At 39.4% G+C, this 26,720-nt stretch overlaps 2 protein-coding genes across 7 annotated transcripts; both read left to right on the top strand.

The window, feature by feature from the left end:
* The first annotated feature begins 3,733 nt into the window (after positions 1-3,733).
* LOC107817175 (prohibitin-3, mitochondrial-like) lies at positions 3,734-4,929 on the top strand. Of its 6 annotated transcripts, none has more exons than XM_075227640.1 (2): positions 3,734-4,662; positions 4,771-4,929. In XM_075227640.1, the coding sequence occupies exon 1, from the start codon at positions 3,823-3,825 to the stop codon at positions 4,660-4,662; it is 840 nt and encodes a 279-aa protein (XP_075083741.1). In that variant the 5' UTR covers positions 3,734-3,822; the 3' UTR covers positions 4,771-4,929.
* A 3,104-nt stretch (positions 4,930-8,033) lies between these two features.
* On the top strand, positions 8,034-9,625 carry LOC107817195 (14-3-3-like protein 16R). Its single transcript, NM_001325993.1, has 4 exons — positions 8,034-8,571; positions 8,664-8,786; positions 9,123-9,239; positions 9,335-9,625. The coding sequence occupies exons 1-4, from the start codon at positions 8,092-8,094 to the stop codon at positions 9,389-9,391; spliced, it is 777 nt and encodes a 258-aa protein (NP_001312922.1). The 5' UTR covers positions 8,034-8,091; the 3' UTR covers positions 9,392-9,625.
* Positions 9,626-26,720: the final 17,095 nt, after the last annotated feature.

Genomic DNA, 26,720 nt, shown 5'->3' with positions numbered 1-26,720 from the left:
GTATGGTGATTTAAGACTTGCACGCAAAGTTTTGGTGTCATTCCAGGTAGTATAAGTATGTTTTGGCGCGTTCGGAGAAAGTTAGAAACTTGAAGTTCATATTTTGATCCAATTCGGTTTTGGAGTGCGATTCTTAGTTTCGTTGTTGATTTGCATGTTTTGAGAGTTCGAGCAAGTCCGTGTTATATTTTTAGACTTGTTAGTGCATTTGGACGGGGTCCCGGGGGGTTTGGGTGATTTTGAACCACCCGAGCTAAGTTAGAAAAATCAGAAATTCCAGTTCTGGTTTCCTTCTTCGCGAACGCGGAAGGATCCTCGCGTTCGCGAAGAAGGAAAATGGGAGCTGGGCTATTGATCTTCGCGTTCACGTGGAGGGTGACGCGTTCGCGAAGCCCGAGAGTTTTGGCCTACGCGTTCGCGATGGTAGACTCGCGTTCGCGAAAGAGGAATGAGACCAGCGTGGATTTTTCCCTACGCGTTCGTGAGGGAGATCACGCGTTCGCGAGACCCCTGTCGCATTCGCGAAGGGTAATTTTAAGGCTGTGGAATTTTTCCTTCGCGAACGCGAGGCACTGACCGCGTTCACGAAGAAGGGGTTCACTGTACCTGACAGAATGTCTTAAAAATGGGATTTCACTATTTTTAACCCCATTTCTTCCATTCTTGGGCGATTTTGGAGCTTTTTGAGAGGGGATTTCAACTAGCAACTTAAAGGTAAGTTAATTCTACATACTTTGAATTAAATACATAGATTACAGGTATATTATAGCCTGTAAATGGTGGAAATCAAGGGTTAGAGGAAAAATCTAGATTTTTATAAAAATGAGATTTTAACCACGAAAATGGTTATGGAATTGGATGAAAATTATATATTTGAGTTCTTGAGAGTATGGGTAACGATTTCCTTCGAGAATTTTCGGAATCCGGGCACGTGGGCCCGGGATGAATTTTAAAAAATTTACCATTTTGGGTAGGGTAATTTATTTAATAGTCTAATTTTGAATTATTGAGCATGTATTAATTATTTTATATAATATTTGGATAGTTTTAGATTTTTCGGCACCAAATTAGGATTTTTACACGACACCGTGATCGGAAGTGGGCTTTGAGACAAGGTAAGTCTCTTGTCTAACCTTGTAAGGGGAAATTTACCACATAGGTGATTTAAATTAATAATTTTGCTAATTGTGGGGGCTACGTACGCACGAGGTAACGAGAGTCCGTGTATAGCTACTATTTATGCTAAAGTCCGGGTAGTTAGGACTAAAATCATGAACCACGTGTTATAATTGTATCCTTTAAGTAACTATAGTATTAAAACTATATTGTAATTGTTAGGGAAAAATAGTAAAAGACTGAAATTTCACGTACTTGAATTTTGTGAAAAAATTTTAACTGCTAAATTGAAATTTTACATCCTCTCGTATTAATCTTAAATTATATATATTCTCATTCCGGAGGTACATAAGAAAATGTCCTCCTTTCTTGTAGAGCGGGCCGAATGCCTCGGTAGTATCGATGCATCTATGGATCGCGCCGCACGTCCCTCGGCAGTGTACACGACACTCTGGATCGGGCCGTATGACCTCAGCATAAATCATGCATAATAATAATAATAATTACACGATACCTTGATACTTTAATTGCAGCTTGTAAAGTTAATTTATAAATTGGGAATTTATTGAAATTTAAGAATTTTATTATTTCTGCTTGTTAAGAAAATCATTGTTGTTAGCCTAAAAATCATGTTTAATTAAATATTTTTATTGTAATATTATTGACCTATAGTGAGTGTCAATGTCGACCTTTCGTCACTACTTCTTCGAGATTAAGCTTGATACTTACAGGGTACACGTTGTTTACGTACTCATGCTACACTTGTTGCATATTTTTGTGCAGGTACAAATATGTCTAGTGGCCTAGTGGGCGCAGAGGTGTGGTTAAAATGCGGGGATTCAGGTGAGCTGCATTCTATATTACGATCCGCAGCCAACAGAGTCTCTTTCAGTATTATTTATATTCTTTCAGTCTAATTTGTATTCTGGACGGATGTTGTATTTTATTTTATCTCTCTAGTTAATGCTCATGCACTTGTGACACCGGGTTTTGGGAGCGGTGATGGGTTGTTTGGTAATTTAGTTGCTAAAATATTTATTACTTACTCTATGAATTCTATCTTTACTATTTAATTGAAGAAAATTTTGATTCAAAAATACTAAAATGAGTAATTAAATTAATTAGTCAAGGTTGGCTTGCCTGACAGTGGTGTTAGGCGCCATCACGACCTTTAATGAATTTTGGGTCGTGACATTTTTATTTCAGAAAGATTGTCATAAAAGGGTGGAAGAATGGAAACAAACTCAGCATCCTTCAACTCAATCAACACCTAATGATATGGCTTCATTGTGGACAGAGGCAGAGGGTGGAGTAAACAAAGGCAGAGTCTACGAACTTGGAGTACGTCGACCTACAGGTCATCCAAACCCACTCTTAGCCAATTCCTCTTCTTCTCAAAATCAAGAACAAATGAAAGATATGAGAAAAGAAATTCGTGATTGGAAGAAACAATTGGACTCCCAATTCGGAACATTTGTTAAGATGCAGAAATTCATGAGAAAATATGGGCATGATCTATCTGATGATGAGGATGAACAAACTGAATCTGATTTGTAGTAGTTTAGGTGTAGGGTTTTAGTTGATTAGTAAACTTGATTGTGAGAAACAACTTTATGTTTTATTTTTAAACTTGAATGTGGGCTACTATTTGGATATTTTTATGCCCAAAATTGTTAGGCTTAATGGATTTGTTGGTTTAGATTGTGTTAATGGTTGGATTTGTTGGTTTAGATGATATATTTGTTGATTGGTTGTTGGCGTTATTGTATTGTAATTGTTTGACAGGTGGTGTAGCTCAAAATTGAGCAGAATTCTGCACGGTTTTACAGAAAATTCTGACGGAAACGGTCGGACAACTGCCTAGTTTTTTTCAAAAATACCCAGAATGACAAAAAAATTAATTAGTTTTTAACAGTTTTTGAGGATTCCGTCGAAAATTAAATAAATTTTATTTTTAATTATTAATTTTCGTCTGATTCGGTCACAAATTATATATTTTTATTATTTAATTTTAAATAAATATTTATTTTTATTTTTATTATTATCACTGATTCGGTCGGTAAAATTGCGACCACTTTGATCGAAAATTTGAAAATAATTTGGTCATCTGACCTTTTGAACGTTCCAACTACTTTGGTCAGAAATCACCGACGGATTCGGTCGGAAATTATTTTCCGACCAACTGTTTTCCGACCGATCAATTTTGGTCGGAAAGTAGTCGAAAATTAATGATTTCCGACCGATTTCTGACCGTTTTGGCTGTCGAAATTCAGCCATTTTCTAGTAGTGCTTTGTCTATAACAATAACTGCTTTTCAATGTCAAGCAAATTATGATCTATATGAATCCTTAGTAATCATGTTCCTCATTTCAAATCATCTCAAGATCCATATCCCTTTAATTAATGAAAATAATTTTTAGATTATAAAAAAAAGTTTCTGACTAACAATCATGCTTAATAAGCATAGAAGGCGCAAATGAAAGTGTTTTTTTTTTTTTTGAACAATTAGTGGATATTCTGTGTAATAACCAAAATATAGACAGAGATTATGTGCTGGGCCTCCGACCCGTTTGTTCTGGACCCTACCCGTTATTATTGAGGGTTTAGGGTTTTACTCCATTTTCAGCAAAAACCCTCACATCTTCTCTTCAGTTCCAATTTCCAGTTTCCAAAAAGACCCAAATTCTCGCAGTGAAAACCAAAAGAATGGGTAGCAGCCAAGCAGCAGTATCATTCCTCACGAACGTTGCACGCGCCGCCTTCGGTCTAGGCATCAGCGCCACGGTTCTCAACTCCTCCCTCTACACCATCGACGGTGGTCAACGCGCCGTCCTCTTCGACAGATTCCGTGGAGTCATCGACGATACCGTCGGCGAAGGAACTCATTTCCTCGTCCCATGGCTTCAAAAACCTTTCATCTTCGATATCCGTACTAGGCCCCACACATTTTCCTCCGTTTCAGGGACAAAGGATCTCCAGATGGTCCACCTCACACTCCGGGTCCTCTCACGCCCCGAAGTTGCACGCCTTCCCGCCATTTTCAAAACCCTAGGTCTCGAGTACGACGAAAAAGTCCTCCCTTCGATCGGCAATGAGGTTCTAAAAGCCGTCGTAGCTCAATTCAACGCGGATCAGTTACTGACGGAGCGTCCACAAGTATCAGCTTTAGTTCGCGAGAGCTTGATCCGACGTGCTAAGGATTTCAATATCGTGCTCGATGACGTGGCAATTACACACTTGTCATACGGTGCGGAGTTCTCTAAAGCTGTGGAGCAGAAGCAGGTGGCTCAGCAGGAAGCGGAGCGGTCCAAGTTTGTTGTGATGAAGGCTGAGCAAGAGAGGAGGGCAGCGATTATTAGGGCTGAAGGTGAGAGCGAGTCGGCTAAGTTGATTTCTGATGCTACTGCAGCTGCTGGTATGGGATTAATTGAGCTCAGGAGAATCGAGGCGTCTAGGGAGGTTGCTGCTACCATGGCTAAGACTCCGAACGTGGCTTACTTACCTAAGCAAGGCAACATGCTTCTCGGTCTCAATGCCTCACGTTGAGTAGGTAATTAATTAGGTTTTGTTCCTTGCTTTATGTTGTGTTATGTGAAGTTAATATCCTACAATTTAATTTGCTTCGATAGTTACAGTTAAAACGTGCTGAATCAGGAGGAACAAACAAGGACATTTCCCTTTCAGAAAGCTGCAAAATTGTGCCTTTTGTTATATCAATTGTATGGTAATGTTGGGATATTTACTTTTGAATTCAAATTCTGAGGTTGTTATCCTTTTCCAGTTTCATCTATTTTGCAAAGGCTTAAAATTTCAGATGTCTCTGTTTCTTTTGTTATATGCCTACCTTCTACTGCTGCTATGCAGTAATTTTGTGCTTCTACATATTGATACATTAAGCTTGTCTGGATTTTGATCTTTAAAATGCTTATTAAATATAGTTGCGTTTGCGATCAAGTAGAGCTGCAATGGTTATAGGTTCAGCAGTCTTGAAAAGAGCATGAAAGATGGAGATTGTACTTATCTTCTTATGATACGGGAGATTATACTTCTAAAATAAAGTAGAAGCTAGCGCAACGATAAGGAAGGAATTTTAATGCTGATGTAACCAACGGCTTTATAAGCAAATCCTTAAGAATGCCTTTTAGCGAGAATTGCTATAGAATGAGAGCGAATGGATCATCTACATCAATGTGAGAGGATTCTGTAATTTGAGGCCGAGTATAGTCATATTGATCAACTTTGGAATAATTAGGCTAGTTCATGCCTTTTAACTACTAAGACCAAAGTAATGGTTAACATGGGAATTAAGATGAATAATATCATGGTAGCCTTTGGAGAAGTAACACAAATTTGCTTTGCAATAGGTCCCAGCTTTAGTGCAAGTTGACTGCTTTATTTGCTTTACTCTGGTTATGACTAACTAGCTCATTTTAGCTCTACAATGACTCTAAATTTTTGTACAGGTAGTCTACCTTCATGTGTTCTTCCGACTATGACTAAAGTAGCAGCTTCATTTCAGCCTTGGGGTATAGTTCGTTTATATCCTTAGGATAGGTTCCTACTTTTTGTGCAAATTGATTAGGTTCATGTACTTTACTGACTATGGCATAGGTGAATGGCTAAATGAAAGGTGCTTGGGGATATATAAACCATTTTCACGTGGAGGGAAACAAAGTTGACTTTTACGGAAGAGAAATGGAGTGAATATGTAAGACCACTAGTTTCTCCCTTAGTCCATCGAGTGGTAAGGACTAATTATTAACAGCAAGCAAGGACTAATTTTAGGGACGTTGCAGTTTTTGCTCAATTTTTATCAGATTACAGCTTGTGTTTTTGTTTTTTCTTGGTTGGGGTTGAAAAAGAAGTGGACACAATCTGCAGAATAATCCTTGAACGTACTCTTTTTTATTAACAATTCTTTTGTGATATTTCTTTTGTATTGCATTCAAAGTTTTATTTTTGCACCGGTTAATTGTGCAGATATACTAGTTGTAAGTTCCTCTAGGAGATGTTGCTTCCGTTAGAACCAAAGATATGGAAGAGGTTTAAGCTGTAGAAATGATCAAAGTATAGTTTTGCCGTTATGCTACAGCTTGCAGTCTTTTGTCTTGTGTCTACTTGGTGGCTTCACCAAATACTTGTTATAAAATGTCAGCTCAAACTTTCTTGTTTGAGGTATTCAATCACTCCTGAGGATTCAATCAGGTGAGGAAGTCACCTATCCAAGTGTTGATGCCTTCTACGTTAGTAGCTTTAGCTCTAACAATGGGGGCAATTCCTTTTTCCTTTTAATAAGGAGGACAAGCTACGATATGCAAATATTGTTGCTTGTGATTTGCCTTCTGGGTTCACTGGTTCAAGATTCAGTTCATATATCAGCTTGCTGCCTGCTGCTCCCACCTACACTTTCTCGTTTTTCCCTTCCCTACCAATTCACATGAAAACACACAAGGAGAAATTTCAATTGGTTCCTAGCATGACAAGGATTTCAGTGTTGTTTTTCTATTTCCAGCACATTTTAGTGTTCTATTACACACCAATGGTATTTGCAAATTAGTTTAGGAGGTCATACCGCAAATTTATATAGTGTCATCCATTTCCTCGCGTAATTTATCCCTCAAGCTGAATGAACTTGACACGCTCTTTTAGTTTAGGGCTATAGAATTTACTTGCCTTTTGCTTTCTCACTAATGACAAAATCATGTGCTTCATCACTCAGACTCTAAACCAAATTAAAAATCTTGGCAATAGGATGACAAATTTTCACTTTGGAAGGGTAGGTTCCATACCGGCACATAATCTGCTCATTTCGCATCAACTAAAGCGGAGCTTAATCACCAGGTAGAGTTATAAAGTCTGGATAAGACTTGGAAGATGAGGTAAAAAAGACTTTTGAAGTCTTGTGTAGGAATATAGGACAGGAGAAAAATGGCCCCATGTGGAAACTAGGAAGGGAAGAGAAAAATATACATTTGCTCTCATTCTAGTTCTTGTGTTGAAACCAAAGTAAAGTAGTGAAGGAAAAATTAAAAAGAAAATAAATAGCAAAGAAAAGCATATAATAAGATAAGCACCTTGATTCACAATGTAACACCAGTGAACATAACGTCTTCAATGCCGAGTTTACAAAATCAAATTCAAAAACACAAATTAAAAAAAAAAAACTAATATCAATAGACCAATGATTAGTTAAACTAAACCAGCATAGATGCTCCTCACAACGTATAATATCGAAACCAAACAAAACTCATACATTGTCTTAAAAGATTAATAAAAAGGAGTTCTTAAGTACCAATTGAAGACCCATTGTTAAGATTAGCAAAATGACATTTCTCGATACTACACCAATTTGGCCATTAACTGGTAAACATATCCGAACTAATGTGTTAAAAAACCCAATGGTTGGTCCATTGATATATTGTTGTTGAATTAGAAGTTAGTGTATTTGACAAATTAAACTCTTACAGGCAAAAGTGGCCTTATAATCTCCTGATTGTTAAACCCAAAAAAGAAAAAAGTAAAAGTAAATAGCGAATATACTGAAGAAGCAATTATTAAAGGGTAAAAGTAGTTTGAGAACAAGGAATTGCTGCATCTTATTGGACTAGTTGCCATTGTCAGAAACTATTTATATTTAATAGCCGAAAAAGTATATAAAATTTATATAATTTTTGTATATAACTTACAGAATGTATATATATACAAAAATTATATATTTTTTTGACTATTATTTTGAGAATGGCTATATAGATGTCATTTTACCAAGTAAAATTGTTATCAGGCCCACCTAATAACCAGTCCAGACTTAGAACTAGGAACCGGCCCATAAAGCTGAAAGCCCTCCCCAATTCCCACTTCGCACGCACAAAAATCAAACTGGGAGGAGGAGAATCCTAAAAACCGCTCTTTACTTTTCTCTGCATTTTCTCTCTCTACAAAACTCCCTCTCATTTCCTCTCTCTCACAGCAACATCAATGGCGTCGCCACGCGAGGAGAATGTGTACATGGCAAAGCTTGCCGAGCAAGCCGAGCGTTACGAGGAGATGGTTGAGTTCATGGAGAAAGTCGTCGCCGCCGCCGACGGCGCTGAGGAACTAACCGTCGAAGAACGGAACCTCCTCTCCGTCGCATACAAAAATGTTATCGGAGCACGGCGAGCCTCGTGGCGTATCATCTCCTCCATTGAGCAAAAAGAGGAGAGCCGCGGTAACGAAGATCACGTTGCCTCCATCAAGGAGTACAGATCTAAGATCGAGACCGAACTCACCTCGATCTGTAACGGCATTCTCAAGCTCCTCGATTCTAAGCTCATTGGCGCTGCTGCTACCGGTGACTCTAAGGTGTTTTACTTGAAAATGAAAGGAGATTATCATCGCTATTTGGCTGAGTTTAAGACCGGTGCCGAGCGAAAGGAAGCCGCCGAAAACACTCTCTCGGCTTACAAATCCGCTCAGGTTAGATTTATCATTTTTGTTTTAGATAGAAAATTATTCAAATTCTGGAGAAAAAAATGTTAAATTGACATTTTTTGATCTCGTGATTTCAGGATATTGCAAATACCGAGCTTGCTCCTACGCATCCAATCCGATTGGGACTTGCTCTCAATTTCTCTGTATTTTACTACGAGATTTTGAATTCTCCTGATCGTGCTTGTAATCTCGCCAAACAGGTCAGTAAATGAGTTAACTTTCATTTAAAAGAATTTGTCTGTGATTAAATCGTTTTATTATTACAATGGCTTTGATTATTGTAGAAATCAATTATTAGAGCTAGTAGCTATCAGTTACGACATGAATAGACCTAGTTATCTTAATGAATGTTTACCATAATCATTAATTGAATAATTAGATACAGTTTTCCTTATTGAAAATAATTTGATAGAGTTTTGTTGAAATTGACAAATTAGGCATTGTGGGATGATCAGTTACGTTTAATATAATGATATCCATTTTTATGGTTGATCTTTTTAAAAATGATTTTTGTGGTTCATTTGATCATATGAAAGGCCTTTGATGAGGCAATTGCCGAGCTGGACACATTGGGCGAAGAGTCCTACAAGGATAGCACTCTGATCATGCAGCTTCTTCGCGATAACCTCACTTTATGGACTTCAGATATGCAGGTATATATATTTCTTTCTTATTGTTAATAAGATTGTTTCTTCGCCATTCTCGGAACGATTTTATTTATCTCTGAGTCTTGCTGAATCTCGTTTAGGATGATGGAACTGATGAGATCAAAGAAGCAGCAAAACCAGATAATGAGCAGCAGTAAACTGGTGACATTTCTTTAGGATTGAAATGCCATGTTGTAACTTTTTATTTTTCAATTATCTGATTTCAGCTCTTTTAGTTCTAGATCTTGTGATTTGTATTACTTAAAACAACTGTTTCTTGTTATTTGTTGTTTTTATTTGTTTCTATGTGGATTTATCTTGTATTTGGATAATTTCCTTTTTCTCAAAGGAATGACTTATTGGGAATCTCATCTACCTTTTTAATTCAAAAATTTGATAGGCTTTTCTATTTCATCTTTAGATGGATATATGTTCAAAGACTTTGTGCCAAACTAGGCATTTGGTCAAGATTGAAGTTTCTGAGAACCTCATCTCGTCTTGCACATGAACATTGACCTCAAACTTCCATCTTATTTATTTTTAGGTAGGTATGACAACTCATCTAGCATTAGATTTATGTGAACAACCCTTGTGGAAAATACTCTACTTATTTCTGGGTTATTAAATCTTTGTTTGTTGGGCAATAAACAAGAACTCTTGCTTTCTTTGTCCCATTTGAAATGACTTGCCTATGTCATTCTTGATTTAGTCATAAAGTGTCTGATCTACTAAATTTTAGTAGTACATCCCTTTTAATTATGCCAGCAAGGTGACCACTCACGTTATTCATTTAGGAGGCCCACCTAAGCTTTCTGTTATTGGAAAAGTTTTTTGTCGATTCTCTTATGATGTCTTGGTTTGAAATTTGAGACTTATCAAGTGCTGTAGGCTGTAGATATTGCTCATTGGTGAATAGGCTATAGTATAAAATATTCAAACTTGGATAAGCCCTTTAGACTTTAGTCATTACAAAAGTGCTTGTCTGTTGTGTCCTTTCCAACATCACCATTTCAAACTTTGACTGGAAAATTGTAAACAATGTTAGGTACCTACCATTCATTACTTTTAACTGCTATGCTAAAGCATTTCTTCTTGATGAGTACAGTTGGCACTAGACACTTTTTGCTCTGCTTTTCATACTTTACAGTTGGTTTTATTGAGGCACTTTTCTGTAGTTAAATTAAATTGATACATTGATACTTCACTGTTGGTTGTTGCTTATCAATGAAATCAATTTGGAGACATTTTCCAATTTGGATACTTTGTTGCTTATCATTGATATAATAACATGCTTTAGGCAGCCTAACTCACAACAGCTTTCCAATTTTGTCGTGTGTGATTTGGATGCCTTTTCCACGCTGTATCCACGTGGGACGTAAAGTATTTGAATGCCTTCTAATGTGATCTTGTGCATGACTTACAAATTACAAAATTTTTGACTCTAATGTCATTTGGTGCTTCTAAAGGGTCATTGAATGGTTGGCGGCATGTTCCATTGAAGTTGTAAAAAGGTGGGGTAGGTCTGAGTAGATTTTCATTCTTATCATGCAAAATATTGATTTGCTGTCAAAGATTCACCAAATTATTGAAGTAGAAAGGAAATTGAAAAGTGGGGTGGTGCGGCTGAGTAGTTAATTATCTCCAAGGCAGAATAATATAGTAGTAATCAATTTCTTATCAATTTTCCTCTTTCACTTTTAAGTTAAGAATATCGTTTAGTTAAGGCTATCTTCTACGTGTTTTTTGGCAGAGAGTTGGGCTTGTCATTCTTGAATATTAACGAGGTTATGACAAAATTGGCCGTTGGGCAGAAACTTAAGACAACCACTATCTCATTATATTTGATTGCAAGTTATAGTCAAAAATTTATTGCATTGGTTATAACAAAACATTCGCTAACCCTCTCTATTTTCAAAAGCCCTGCTCACTTATCTTTTTTATTCTGCCTTATCTTTGCTACGCACACCATCCAAACAATTATCATAACCTATCATAAATATCAGTCTTTACTTTCTCAATTTGATAGTTTCTGTAGTAAGATTGATATTACATGCACTAAATAGATTTTATTTTTAGTCAAGATATGGTTACATAGAAAGAAAAAAAAAGAAATTTTCGCTATACATGGCAGGGCGTTTTACTGTACATTACTCCATTGATAATGAAAATTTTTAGTTGCCAAAAAAAATCAATTTTCTATTTTTGCTTGTTTTTGCATCTTTCCTTTTAAGAATTGTGGAGTATACTCACTTTTTTTTTTTTTTGAGAATCTGAATTTTATTTATATAATACTACGGAAGTTCGAACATAGGATCCGTGGAATATACTCCATTTGTTACAATTTTCAGATACACTAACAGACAATAAATAATTAAAAATCACAGTAAGATGCATCACATCAATTATGTAATGACTGATTTTACAAGCTTGTAGTCATTCAATATACAAAAAAGACTGTCACTATACAAAAAATATACAAATAGATTATCACTATACAAAAAATATACAAAATAGATTGTCATTATACAATTTATATACTAAATAGACTGTCACTATATAAAAAATATACAAAATAGATGTCACTATACAAAAAAGATTGTCATTATACAAAAAAATATACAAAATAGATGTCACTATACAAAAAAGACTGTCACTATACAAAACATATATAAAATAGATGTCACTATACAAAATAGACTGTTACTGTACAATTTATATACAATAGATTGTCACTATATAAAAAATATACTAAATAGACCGTCACTATATAAAATATATACAAAATAGACTGTCACTATACAAATATTATATAAAATAGATTGTAACTATACAAAAAATATACAAAATAGACATTTCGGGCTATTAAATATAATATATTTAGGCCGGAGGGACATTTCGGGTCAATGGGGAAAAAATGGGCTATTAAAATTTTGAAGGGCTATAGAAGGTCATTTTCTCCTTGTTATTTTGCGAGAATATGTTGAAACATGTAATAACCTAAAATATTTTGATATATTTGTTAACTGTGGGATTGAAAAATTAATTTTTTGTAGTTAGTGAGCAAAAATAACTAAATAAATATTGAGAAATTTTCAGAAACCACTATTGTTTAGTGGCTATTAACTTCCTATAGCTACCATATACATAATTACTTCTTATAGCTACTATTCAGTTATTACAGTAGTGTATTCACATGTATTCGCGCTGCTATATTCATGAATACAGCAATAAAATGCGCCTAAAATCAGGGCAGTCCAACTGTACGCGCATGTATTCACATGTATTTGCACTATGTATTCATGAATATAACAGTAAAAAAATACCTAAAATCAAGGCAGTCCAGCTATACGCGCATGTATTCATATGTATTCGTGATGCTGTATTCATGAATACAACAGTAAAAAGCGCATAAGGGGGTTAAACCTAGTTAAAAATAATATTCCTGGATATGGGTTCCGAAAACATAACTAATGTTAGATAGATCCGATAGAGATATAATGATGATATATAACAATCATTCCAAGCAACGTAAACAATGATAGAGCATTAAATATCAACAAACAATAATAAATGGCATCCGAGTAAATAAAAGGAGTGATTCACCCAATAAAGGAGAATCTATGTGTTACTCCTCCTCACAATGAAGAATGACAGGCAAATCCTTGAATATTCGAATTATCCTCAGATCTGGTGGAAAGTATGAAACAATATAGACAAGAATCTTGTGAAAAAGGTTGTGTTTGTATTATAGTGTGTGTGAGAGAGAGAGAATCTTTTGTCAAAGTGTGTTCTTACAAAAATGAATATCCCCCTCCTATCATTCTCTCCTTTTTCTATTTATATCAGACATTTTCTTAACAAAACCCTAATAGTACAAGTAAAAAAAATATCCACTAGAATATTCCCTTTAATATCCTATTTCGAAAACAAGCCGTTACAGCTTTGCAAACGGTGCTCGACATCGACCGTTGGTGACATCTCGGCCATGAATCTTGCTGCTTCCTGCTCGACCTCGACTAGTGATGGTTTGAAGACTCTTCCTTTAGCGCTATCTTGTCTTAAATATTCTAGGGCATATTTTTACCTATACAGTTAGTCCCTCCGCTTATTGAGGCCGGCCTCGGGCGGGCTTGATGAGCGGATTCTGTTAGTCGTGGTCGCGATGATTGGATGAGCGGGCAACGTGGCCTTTCATGAGCTGCAATTTCATGTCGTTCCTGGATCAAAGTGATGTCATACGTCATTATGGTGTGTTTTTTCGATGCGTTGCATCATTTCACGCGCGTCTGTTGGTTGGATCTGTCGCTTCGATAGTTATGCTAAGTAATGATGACCCAATTTCTCGGTTTAGATGTCTGAGCTCTTATAAATAGGGATGTGAAGATCCACACTCAAGTTTTACAGATTTCCCACATCGAAACCTTGTGCCTTCTTCTTCTTCTTCTTCTTCTTCTTCTTCTTCTTCTTCTTCTTCTTCTTCTTCTTCTTCTTCTTCTTCTTCTTCTTCTTCTTCTTCTTCTTCTTCTTCTTCTTCTTCTTCTTATTCCATTGTTGTGCATCTTCTTTACCTGCTCTAGCGATCCCTGTTGTTCTTAACTCCTCGTTACTTTGAATACCCTCTCTTTCGTTAGAACTATGTCTAACGTATCTTCCCAGTGAGGAAAGTTACCTGGTACCTTTAGCAATGATTTTCCCTTCTCACGCGGAGGGCGTCTCCGCTGTCGTCGAGGATGAGAACTTCCTTATGGTGGAGGAGATTGTTACATCTCGCATTTTCGTACATTAAAGTTTCATCGTAAGTTAATCAACGTAGACTCGGGGATGTGATTATTTTTGAGGTTATAAGCATTTATGCTATTTATAACAGGCGATAATAAGTACCGTGAAGGTTAAAGGGTAAACGAATCAAAGAAAATGAGTTTCGTTGAAGGTTGTCAATTTTGGATAAAATACGGTTCGAGCTATAATACCCAGTATTTATGGACTAGTGCCATACAAGGTACCACATGACCATGATAGTAGGGTACATAAAGTGTGTTAAAAGTAAGTAGTATTTTAAGTAATTTGAGATAATTCTTAATTATGTGGATAATTGGGTAATTATTAATTTTTAGTGGGAGATTAACTAATTAATTAAACATCTTTGGATAGGGCTTATGGACCTCAACGTGGCAGCCAAGGCCCAAGTAATGACTCTTAATACATGTAAAAGGTGGCACCTTTTAGGAGATTTTGATGGCTAAGCATCCTAAGTGGGCCCCACACCCAAAGATTAAAGAGTACCTCTCTAATTCACAAAATGAAGATGCTCACACCTACTAAGTCACAGATGAAGCTTCAACAAGAAAATTCATACGAGATTATCACATAATAGCAACATGAATTGCTACAAAATTCATACAAGACTACTTAGCAACGCGAGAATTTGCGATTCTAAGGGAGTACGGTGCAATCTTTCTCAAGAATATCATACAGATTTTTTCCTACTCCGATCCGCCGTTACGTGTTTTTCGCAAAAGACATGTGTTAGAGGGATTGTTAAGAGAATCGGCTCAGGTATGTTAAGGTTACCCCTTCTTTCTTTTGGCGTGATTCATACGATACAAATGAAACGAGCAAATGCACAACTTTTATAAATGACTCTATTCATAGAAGTACTAGGGGTGCCTATGTTCTTGATTCCCCATGTGAATTATTATTATATCTTCTGTTCATGGGTCTCAGAAAAATACGTATTTGATAAAGTTTATCCGAAAGGCATATTGATCTTATAACATTACGAGAAATCTTATTAACGTATTTCTTATGCATTTCATTCATTTATACATGTACATTGATCCATGACTAGATGGCTTTATATACGCGTATATTATATGTATATGGGATGTGGAAAAAGGTTACGACGTTATATACGCACCACCACCTCATCAGCTGGTATATGTTGATGATTTTGCCCACAGTGGCCGAGATGATATGATGGTGTAATGACCTGGCCGGTCATTTTGAGTATTATAACTCCGTTTCCCCCTTTACTGCTCAATTTATGCTTTACAATTATTTTATGACTTACCGGATTAGTTGATTCGGGTCCGGAAGAACTTCGGGGTGAAATGAGATACTTAGTCTCATAATTTAAAACTTAAGTTGAAAAAGTTAACCGGATATTGACTTATGTGTAAACGACCTCATATTTGAATTCTTATGATTCCAATAGTTCCGTATGGTGATTTTGGACTTAGGAGCGCGTTCGGAAAATTATTTGGAGGTCCGTTGAGGAATTAGGCTTGAAATGGCGAAAGACGAATTATTTGGAGGCCCGATTCTAAAAATTGAAATACCTCTGTTATGTCATTTATGACTTGTATGCAAAATTTGAGGTCAATCAGACGTGATTTGATAGGTTCTGGCGTCGTTTGTAAAAATTGAAAGTTTCAAAGTTCATTAGGCTTGAATTGGGGTATGATTCGTGGTTTTAGCGTTGTTGGATGTGATTTGAGGTTTCGACTAAGTTCGTATCATATTTTAGGACTTGTTGGTATATTTGGTTGAGGTCTCGGTGGCCTCGGGTGAGTTTCGGACGACTAATGGATCAATTTTGGACTTTGCATTCCAGTTGAAGAATGCTGGTTTTCTGTCACTGGTTTCCTTCTACGCGATTGCATGAGAATGTCCGCGATCGCGTAGGCTAAGTTGAAGCAGTGAGATTTTGTGCTATGCGATCGCGTGGGTTTGGCCAGGCTGTGCATCGCGAACGCGTGGGCTAGGACGCGTTCGCCAAGAGGAACTGAGGGTGGAGCTGGGCCACGCGCTTAATGCTTCATGATCGCGTGAGAAGGTTCGCGATCGCGTAGGCTTGCAGAGACTGTGCTTCGCGATCGCGTGGAATTTTCCATGATCGCGTAAAGTTATTTTTGGGCAATGAAAATTTGTGCTTCGCGATCGCGTGAGTTGGTCCGCGATCGCATCGAAGAAATCACTGGGCAGAGAGTTTAAGTTGTGAAAATGGGACTTCGTCCCATTTTCCATTTTTACCGATTTGGAGCTCGGAGAGAGAGGATTTTTGGGAGATTTTCAAGAAAAACAACAGGGTAAGTGTTTCTAACTCAATATTGGTTAAATTACCCGAATCCATGGTTTTTTTTGACATTTAATTAGTGAATTAAGTGGGAAGAATTAGAAAATCTTCTTGGTTTAATTTTAAGTTTCGAGGGTCGAGTTGATGTAGGAATTTGGTAAAATTGGTATGGATAGACTCATGGTCGAATGGGCTTTCGGATTATATAACTTTTGTCGGGTTCTTAGGCGTGGGCCCCACGAGCGATTTTTGAGCTAAATTTCGGATTTTGTTGGAAAATTTGTATTTTCTTATGGAATTAATTCCAATAATTTTTATTGACTTAATCGAGTTATTTGTGACTAGATACGAGGCTTTCGAAGACCAATTTTCAAGGCAAGGGCATAGCAGAGTGAGAAATTACATGGGTTGAGGTAAGTAACATTTCTAAAATTGGTTCTGAGGGTATGAATCCCCTAATTGGTATTATATAAATTGTTTGGAGGTGACGCACACGATAGTTGACGAGCGTGTGGACGTGCACCATATAAATTGACTTGAATAAATCCTGTGAAGTTGCAAAGTTAAAGAATCATGTTATTATTTGAACATGCCACATGTGTTAAAGGAATTGAGCTGAGGCTCGTAATAAAGATCATGTTTTGGTTATGTGCCGATATTTTGGGACCCATAGGGTCGTGTTGCTGTTGAATTAATTATATTTTAAATGTACATTTCATACTCAGTCATGCTCATCCATTGTGAGGATATTTATTGAATCGGGGCTGCCTACTTGCAGCAGGCCATATCGCCTTTACATATATTATTATTATTATAGGATCGGGCTGCACACTGCAGTAGGCCTTATAGGCTTTATTACTATACGGATCGGGGTTGCCCGCCTGCAGTAGGCCTTATAGGCTTTATTATTATTATGGGATCGGACTGTACGCTGCAGTAGGCCATATCGGCTTTATATAGCGCTTGGGCTGAAGGAGCCCATCTGGAGTCTGTACACACCCCCAGTGAGCGTAAATGATTATATATATTCGGGATGGATTTCCCAGGGCATGGACTTGCCTTACTTATTTATATTGTGATGTATTTATCTGGACATGGATCTTGTTCGTATCATTTACATTTGGGAATAAATTTTCCAGGGCTGGATTGGCCTTATACTGTGTTGAGAAACTGACTGTTGGTCGATGTGTGTGTGTGTGTGTGTATATATATATATATATATATATATATATATATATATATATATATATATATATATATATATATATATATATACATGATGGAATATCCCTGGGCCGGATTGGCCATAAACAATACCGAGTGGCCGAATAATTTATGACCAGTATTACATGAGGTCTTTCCACTGAGATATCATATTCCTCATATCATGCAGTAATGATCTATTTCACTTGTACTGAGTTTTATTGTTGAACTTGAAAGCATGCCTACATTTCTGTACCATTATTTATACTGGACTGTATGTGCGGAGCTCGTCACTACTTTCAGCCCAAAGGTTAGTCTTATTACTTATTGAGTTGGTTGTACTCATACTACACTCTGCACCTCGTGTGCAGATCCAGGTGCTATCGGATACGACGACTGCTAAATTTCAGAGTTATTTCTGTTGGAGACTAACAAGGTAGTTGCTTGACGTCCGCATACTTGATTCCCTTCATGTTTAGTTATTGTACTGTTCTATATTTCAGACAATAATTTTTATCAGTCAGACGTTGTATTCATTCAGATGCTCATGTACTCAGTGACACCGGGTTCTAGGAGTGTTTATATTTGTGTTTGTGAGGTTTTCTTTCGCTGAATTTAATAATTATGTTTTCAAATTTAAAGGATATGGTGGTTTATTGAGATTTTCAGCTTGCCTAGTACTGAGATAGGCGCCATCACGACAAGTGAGATTTTAGGTCGTGATAAACTGGTATCAGAGCCTAGGTTACGTAGGTCTCACGAGGCATGGGCAGGCTTGGTAGAGTCTTGCGGATCGGTACGGAGATGTCTGTACTTATCTTCGAGAGGTTGCCGAACCTTTAAGAAAATTTCACTTTCTTGTATTCTGTCGTGCAGATTTGTTGATTCTGGAAACTAAATTTCTGTTATTCTATTCTCTCACAGATGGTGAGTACACGTACTACCGGATCAGACGTTCAGCCACTAGTGCCACCAGTGCCACCAGTTAGGGTCGCGAGAGACCAGGGCCGTGGTAGAGGCCGGCGCCGAGGTAGAGGTCAAGGTGTAGCTCATACAGCAGTTGGAGCAGCACCTGTAGCACCTCCAGTTGCTCTAACTCAGGAGCAGATTCCGGATATAGCTGAGCCGACAGTACCAGCTCAGGCACCAGCTGTGCCCATTGAGATTTCAGGCCTTTAGGAGACTTTGGCCCAGATATTGATAGTTTGCACTGGCCTTGCTCAGGTGGTTTCGTCTCAGGCCGCACCTGCCACTTCTCAGGCCAGGGGAGGTACTCATACCCCTGTTGCCCGTACTCCAGATCAGGTGGTACAGGGAATTCAGATATCGGGGACACTACCAGCCCAGCCAGCTACAGTTGTTCAGGCCCCAGTAGTCCCCGTTATGGAAGATGATGAGCAGAGGAGACTTGAGAGATTTGGGAGGCTTTGACCTCCATCATTTAGCGGTGCTGAGTCAGAAGATGCTCAGGGTTTTCTATATAAGTGCCAGCGGATGCTTCGGACATCAGGTATTCTGGAGACCAGTGGGGTCTCGTTCACTACTTTTCAGTTTTCTGGGGCTGCCTTCAGATGGTGGGAGGCTTATGAGAGGCGCATGCCGGTTGGTGTAGTAACAATTACATGGCAGGAGTTCTCCGTTCTCTTTTTGGAGAAGTTCATGCCGCAGTCTCGCAGAGAGGAGTTGCGCAGAGAGTTTGAGCAGTTACATCAGGATGGCATGTCTGTGACGCAGTACGAGATGAGATTTTATGAGTTGGCTCGTCACGCAGTTTGGTTGGTTCTCACTGACAGGGAGAGGATTAGGAGGTTCATTGATGGCCTGACATATCAGCTGCGGTTGCTTATGACTAGGGAGAGGGTATCTGGTGCCACTTTTGACGAGGTTATTGACATTGCTTGGCATATAGAGGTGGTCCGTAGCCAGGAGCATGGTGAGAGGGAGGCCAAGAGGACTCGAGGTTCGGGCGGTTCTGGTGGGGTACCTTCTGGAGGGCAGTTCTACCACAACAGAGGTAATCCTTTTAGACACGCTCAGACGGGTCGTCCATTTCACCGTGGTGCATCATCCAGCCATGGTTCACACAGTTCTCATCAGGGTCTGTCATCTCTCATTGCACTTCCAGCCTAGAGTATGCCCCGTGCACCATCAATTCAGGGATCATCTGTACCAGGTTCTTCTGGTAGTTACTCCGGTCCTCGAGGTCCACCACAGAACTCGCCACCGTTCTTTGAGAGGGAGTGCTATGAGTGTGGAGAGCTCGGTCATGTGAGGAAATTTTGTCCCTGCCTTACTCGAGGTCTAGCTCAGCAGAGGAGTCTGGCTACTACTTCTGCACCAGTTGCTCCACCACCCGCTCAGCCAGCTCGGGGTGGCACTCAGTTAGCTAGGGGTCATCCAAGAGGGGGAGGTCGATCAGGTGGTGGTCAGGCCCAATTATATGCTTTTCCTGCCAGGCCAGATGCTGTTGCTTCAGATGCAGTGATCACATGTATTGTTTCAGTGTGCCACAGGGAGGCTTCTATATTATTTGACCCTGGTTCCACTTATTCATATGTATCATCGTATTTTTCTCATTATCTGGATATGGCCCGTGAGTCCTTAGTTTCACCTGTTCGTGTATCTATGCCGGTAGGCGATACTATTATTATGGACCATGTGTATAGGTCGTGTGTGGTATCTATTGGGGGAGAGGAGACTAGAGTAGATCTCTTATTACTCGGTATGGTTGATTTTGATGTAATTATGGGTATGGATTGGTTGTCTCCATGTCATGCTATTCTGGACTGTCACGCAAAAACCGTGACATTGGCAATGACAGGGTTGCCGGAGGTCGAATGGAGAGGTTCTCTAGATCATATTCCCAACAGGGTAATTTCTTATTTGAAGTCCCAACGTATGGTTGGGAAGGGATGTTTGTCATATTTGGCTTTTGTGAGAAATGTCGATGCAGATACTCCTACTATTGATTCAACACCCGTAGTGAGAGACTTTTCGGATGTATTTCCTGCAGACATGCCGGGTATGCCGCCTGACAGGGATATTGATTTCGGTATTGACTTGGTGTCGGACACTCAGCCCATTTCTATTCCTCCATATCATATTGCACCAACTGAGTTAAAAGAATTGAAAGAGCAACTTCATGAACTTCTTGATAAGGGGTTTATTAGGCCTAGTGTGTCGCCTTCGGGTGCACCGGTTCTGTTTGTGAAAAAGAAGGATGGTACTATGCGGATGTGTATCGATTACAGGCAGTTGAAAAAAGTTACAATCAAGAATAAGTATCCTTTCCCGCGTATTGATGATTTATTTAACCAACTTCGCAGGTATTCTCCAAAATTGATTTGAGATCCAGGTATCACCAATTGAAAATTCGGGATTCGGATATCCTAAAAACGACATTCAAAAATCGTTATGGTCACTATGAATTTCTTGTGATGTCATTTGGGCTAACCAATGCCCCAACACATTTATGCACCTGATGAATAGCGTATTCCAGCCATATCTTGACTCATTTGTCGTGGTATTTATTGATGATATCCTGGTGTACTCTCGTAGCCAGGAGGAGCATGCACAACACATAGGTATTGTATTGCAGAGGCTGAGAGAGGAGAAACTATATGCTAAATTCTCTAAGTGTGAGTTCTGGCTTAGTTCGGTGGCAGTATTGGGACACATAGTGCCCAGTGAAGGAATTAAGGTGGATCCGAATAAAATAGAGGCAGTTTAGAGTTGGCCCAGAGCATCTTCAGTTATTGAGATTCGGAGTTTTCTCGGCTTGGCTGGTTATTATCATTGCTTCGTGGAGGGTTTCTCATCTATTGCGGTGCCTATGACTAAATTGACCCAGAAAGGTGCTCCGTTCAGGTGGTCGGATGAGTGTGAGGAAAGCTTTCAGAAGCTCAAGACGGCTTTGACTACAGCCCCAGTGTTGGTGTTGCCTACGGGTTTAGGGTCTTATATTGTATATTGTGACGTGTCATGAATTAGTCTTGGCGCAGTGCTGATGCAAGACGGTAGGGTGATTGCCTATGCGTACAGACAGTTAAAGGTACATGAGAAGAATTATCCGGTCTATGACCTTGAGTTAGCAGCGATTTTTCATGCCTTGAAGATTTGTCGGCATTATTTGTACGGTGCCCATTGTGAGGTTTATACCGATCACCAGAGTCTACAACATCTGTTTAAACAGAATGATATTAACTTGCGGCAGCAGAGGTGGTTGGATTTGCTTAAGGATTATGATATCACTATTCTCTATCATCCCAAAAAGGTCAATGTGGTGGCCGATGCCTACACGATGTGCCATTGTCCATCATTTCAGATCGGGGCACGCAATTCACATCACAATTTTGGAGAGCATTGCAGCGAGAATTGGGCACACAGGTTCAGTTGAGTACATCATTTCACCCTCAGACGAACGGACAGCCCGAGTGCACTATTCAAATATTGGAGGATATACTACGCGCTTGTGTCATTGATTTTGGAGGTTCCTGGGATCAATTTCTGCCAGTCGCAGAGTTTTCTTACAATAACAACTACCAATCGAGCATTCAGATGGCTCCATATGAGGCTTTATATGGGATACGGTGTCGGTCTCTGGTGGGTTGGTTTGAACCGAGTTAGGCTAGACTATTGGGTACTAATTTGGTTCAGGATGCTTTGGAGAAGGTTAAATTGATTCAGGAGCGGCTTCGCACGGCGCAGTCTAGATTGAAGAGTTATGCCGATCGGAAGTTCTGTGATGTTGCTTACATGGTTGGGGAGAAGGTTCTGCTCAAAACTTCACCTATGAAGGGTGTATTGAGTTTCGGGAAGAAGGGCAAGTTGAGCCCTCGGTATATTGGGCCTTTTGAGATACTTAAGAAAATTAGAGATGTGGCTTATGAACTTGCCTTGCCACCCAGTCTATCCGGTGTTCATCCAGTATTCCATGTATCCATGCTCCGAAAGTATGTCGGAGATCCGTCTCATATTTTGGATTTCAGTACAGTGCAGCTGGACGGTAATTTGACTTATGATGTGGAGCCGGTGACTATTTTAGACCGACAGGTTCGAAAGCTAAAGTCAAAGAACATAGCATCAGTGAAGGTACAGTGGAGAGGCCAGCCAGCCGGAGAATCTACTTGGGAGATTGAGCAGGAGATGCGGAACAAATATCCACACCTATTTGAGACTCTAGGTATGATTCTAAACTCATTCGAGGATGAACATTTGTTTAAGAGGAGGAGAATGTAACGACCCGGCCGGTCGTTTTGAGTATTATAACCCTATTTCCTCATTTACTGCTCAATTTATTCTTTACAGTTATTTTATAACTTACCGGGTTAGTTGGTTCGGGTCCGGAAGGATTTCGGGGTGATTCCAATAGCTCCGTATGGTGATTTTGGACTTAGGAGCATGTCCGGAAAATTATTTGGAGTTTCGTAGAGGAATTATGCTTGAAATGGTGTTTTTTGGAAGTTTAACCGGGGGGTTGACTTTTTGATATCGAGTCGGAGCCCGATTCTGAAAATTAGAATACCTTAGTTATGTCATTTATGACTCGTGTGTAAAATTTGAGGTCAATCAGACGTGATTTGATAGGTTCCGACGTCGTTTGTAGAAATTGAAAGTTTCAAAGTTCATTAGGCTTGAATTGGGGTATGATTCGTGGTTTTAGCGTTGTTGGATGTGATTTGAGGTTTCGACTAAGTTCGTATCATATTTTAGGACTTGTTGGTATATTTGGTTGAGGTCTCGGGGGGCTCGGATGAGTTTCAGACAGCTAACAGATCAATTTTGGACTTTGCATTCCAGCTGAAGAATGCTGGTTTTCTGTCATTGGTTTCCTTCTACGCGATCGCATGAGAATGTCCGCGATCGCGTAGGCTAAGTTGGTGCAGTGAAATTTTGTGCTATGCGATCGCCTGAAAGCATCTGCGATCGTGTGGGTTTGGCCAGGCTGTGCATCGCAAACGCGTGGGCTAGGACGCGTTCGCGAAGAGGAATGGAGGGAGGAGTTGGGCCACGCGCTAAATGCTTCGCGATCGCGTGAGAAAGTTCGCGATCGCATAGGCTTGCAGAGATTGTGCTTCATGATCGCGTGGAATTTTCCGTGATCGTGTAAAGTTATTTTTGGGCAATGAAAATTTGTGCTTCGCGATCGTGTGAGTTGGTCCGCGATCGCATAGAAGAAATCACTAGGCAGAGAGTTTAAGTTCTGATTTTCTATTTTTACCGATTTGGAGCTCGGAGAGAGAGGATTTTCAGGAGATTTTCAAGGAAAACAATGGGTTAAATGTTTCTAACTCAATATTGGTTAAATTACCAGAATCCATGGTTGTTTTTGACATTTAATTAGAGAATTAAGTGGGAAGATTTTGAAAACCCTGTTGGTTTATTTTGAAGATTTGACGGTCGAGTTGATATCGGAATTTAGTAAAATTAGTATGGGTAGACTCGTGGTTGAATGGAATTTTGGATTTTATAACTTTTGTTGGGTTTCGAGGCATGGGCTCCACAGGCGATATTTGAGCTAAATTTCGGATTTTGTTGAAAAATTTATATTTTCTTATGGAATTAATTCCAATATTTTTTATTGACTGAATCGAGTTATTTGTGACTAGATACGGGACTTTCAGAGAGCAATTCTCGAGGCAAGGGCATAGTAGAGTGAAATATTACACGGGTTGGGGTAAGTAACACTTCTAAAATTGGTTCTGAGGGTATGAATCCCCGAATTGGTGTGATATAAATTGTTTGGAGGTGACGCACACGATAGTTGACGAGCGTGTGGACATGCACCATATAAATTGACTTGAATAAATCCTGTGAAGTTGCAAAGTTAAAGAATCATGTTATTGTCTGAACATGCCACACGTGTTAGAGGAATTGAGCTGAGGCTCGTAATAAAGATCATGTTTAGCTTATGTGCCGATATTTTGGGACCCATAGGGTCGTGTTGCTGTTGAATTAATTATATTTTAAATGTACATTTCATACTCAGTCATGCTCATCCATTGTGAGGATATTTATTGAATCGGGGCTGCCTACTTGCAGCAGGCCATATCGCCTTTATATATATTATTATTATCATAGGATCGGGCTTCACGCCGCCGCATGCCTTATAGGCTTTATTACTATACGGATCAGGGCTGCCCGCCTGCAGCAGGCCTTATAGGCTTTATTATTATTATGAGATCGGACTGCACGCCACAGTAGGCCATATCGGCTTTATATAGCGCTTGGTCTGAAGGAGCCCCTCCGGAGTCTGTACACACCCCCAATGAGCGTAAATGATTATATATATTCGGGATGGATTTCCCAGGGCATGGACTTGCCTTACTTATTTGTATTGTGATGAATTTACATGGACATGGATCTTGTCCGTATCATTTACATTTGGGAATAAATTTTCCAGGGCTGGATTGGCCTTATACTATGCTGAGAGACTGACTGTTAGTCGATGTATATATATATACGGGATGGAATATCCCTGGGCCGGATTGGCCATAAACAGTACCGAGTGACCGAATGATTTGTGACCAGTATTACATGAGGTCTTTCCACTGAGATGTCATATTCCTCATATCATGCAGTAATGATCTATTTCACTTGTACTGAGTTTTACTATTAAACTTGAAAGCATGCCTATATTTCTGTACCATTATTTTTACTGGACTGTACCTGCGGAGCTCATCATTACTTTAATCCTAGAGGTTAGTCTTGTTACTTATTGAGTTGGTGGTAGTCATACTATACTCTATACCTCGTGTGCAGATCCAGGTGCTCCCGAATAGACGACTGCTAGATTTCAGAGTTATTTCTGTTGGAGACTATCAAGGTAGCTGCTTGACATCCGCAGAATTGATTCCCTTCCTGTTTAGTTATTGTACTGTTCTATATTTCAGACAGTGATTTTTATTAGTCAGACTTTGTATTCATTCAGATGCTCATGTACTCAGTGACACCGGGTTCTGGGAGTGTTTATATTTGTATTTATGAGGTTTTTTTCCGCTGAATTTAATAATTATGTTTTCAAATTTAAAAGATATGGTGGTTTATTGAGATTGTCGGCTTGCCTAGTATTGAGATAGGCGCTAATACGACATGTGAGATTTTGGGTTGTGACAAGTTGGTATCAGAGCCTAGGTTATGTAGGTCTTACGAGGCATGAGCAGGCTTGGTATAGTCTTGCGGATTGGTACAGAGACGTCTGTACTTATCATCGAGAGGCTGCCGAACCCTTAGGAAAATTTTACTTTCTTGTATTCTGTCGTGCGAATTTGTTGATTCCGGAAACTACTATCGGATCAGACGATCATCCACCAGTGCCACCAGTTAGGGCCGCGAGGGGCCGGGGCCGTGGTAGAGGCCGAGGCTGAGGTCGAGGTGTAGCTCGTAGATATGTTGGAGCAGCACCTGTAGCACCACTAGTTGCTCCAACTCAGGAGCAGATTCCGGATATAGCTGAGCCGACAATACCAGGTTAGGCACCAGCTGTGCCCATTGAGATTCCAAGCCTTCAGGAGACTTTGGCCCAGATATTGATAGTTTGCACTGGCCTTGCTTAGGTAGTTTCGGCTCAGGCCGCACCAGCCACTTCTCAGGCCAGGGGAGGTACTCATACCCCTGTGGTTTGTACTCCAAATTAGGTGGTACAAGGAGTTCAGATACCGAGGGGCACTACCAGCCTAGTCGGCTGCAGTTGTTCATGCCCCGGTAGTCCACGTTATGTCAGATGATGAGTAGAGGAGACTTGAGAGATTTGGGAGGCTTTAGCCTTCATCATTTAGCGGTGCTGATTCAGAAGATGCTCAGGGTTTTCTGGATAAGTGCCAGCAGATGCTTCAAACATCAGGTATTCTGGAGACCAGTGGGGTCTCGTTCACTACTTTTCAATTTTCCAGGGCTGCTTTCAGATGGTGGGAGGCTTATGAGAGGCGCTGGCCGGTTGGTGTAGTACCACTTACATGGTAGGAGTTCTCCGTTCTCTTTTTGGATAAGTTCGTGCCGCAGTTTCGCAGAGAGGAGCTGCGCAGACAGTTTGAGCAATTACTTCAGGATGGCATGTCTGTGATGCAGTACGAGATGAGATTTTCTGAATTGGCTCGTCACGCAGTTTGGTTGGTTCTCTCTGACAAGGATAGGATTAGGATGTTCATTGATGGCCTCACATATCAGCTGTGGTTGCTTATGACTAGGTAGATGGTATCTGGTGCCACTTT

The sequence above is a fragment of the Nicotiana tabacum genome, chromosome 13 (genome assembly GCF_000715075.1).
Source record: "Nicotiana tabacum cultivar K326 chromosome 13, ASM71507v2, whole genome shotgun sequence".
In the NCBI taxonomy this organism is placed as follows: Eukaryota; Viridiplantae; Streptophyta; class Magnoliopsida; order Solanales; family Solanaceae; genus Nicotiana; species Nicotiana tabacum.
Note: the sequence above shows the minus strand (reverse complement) of the source record. Positions and strands in the feature narration are given on the sequence as shown.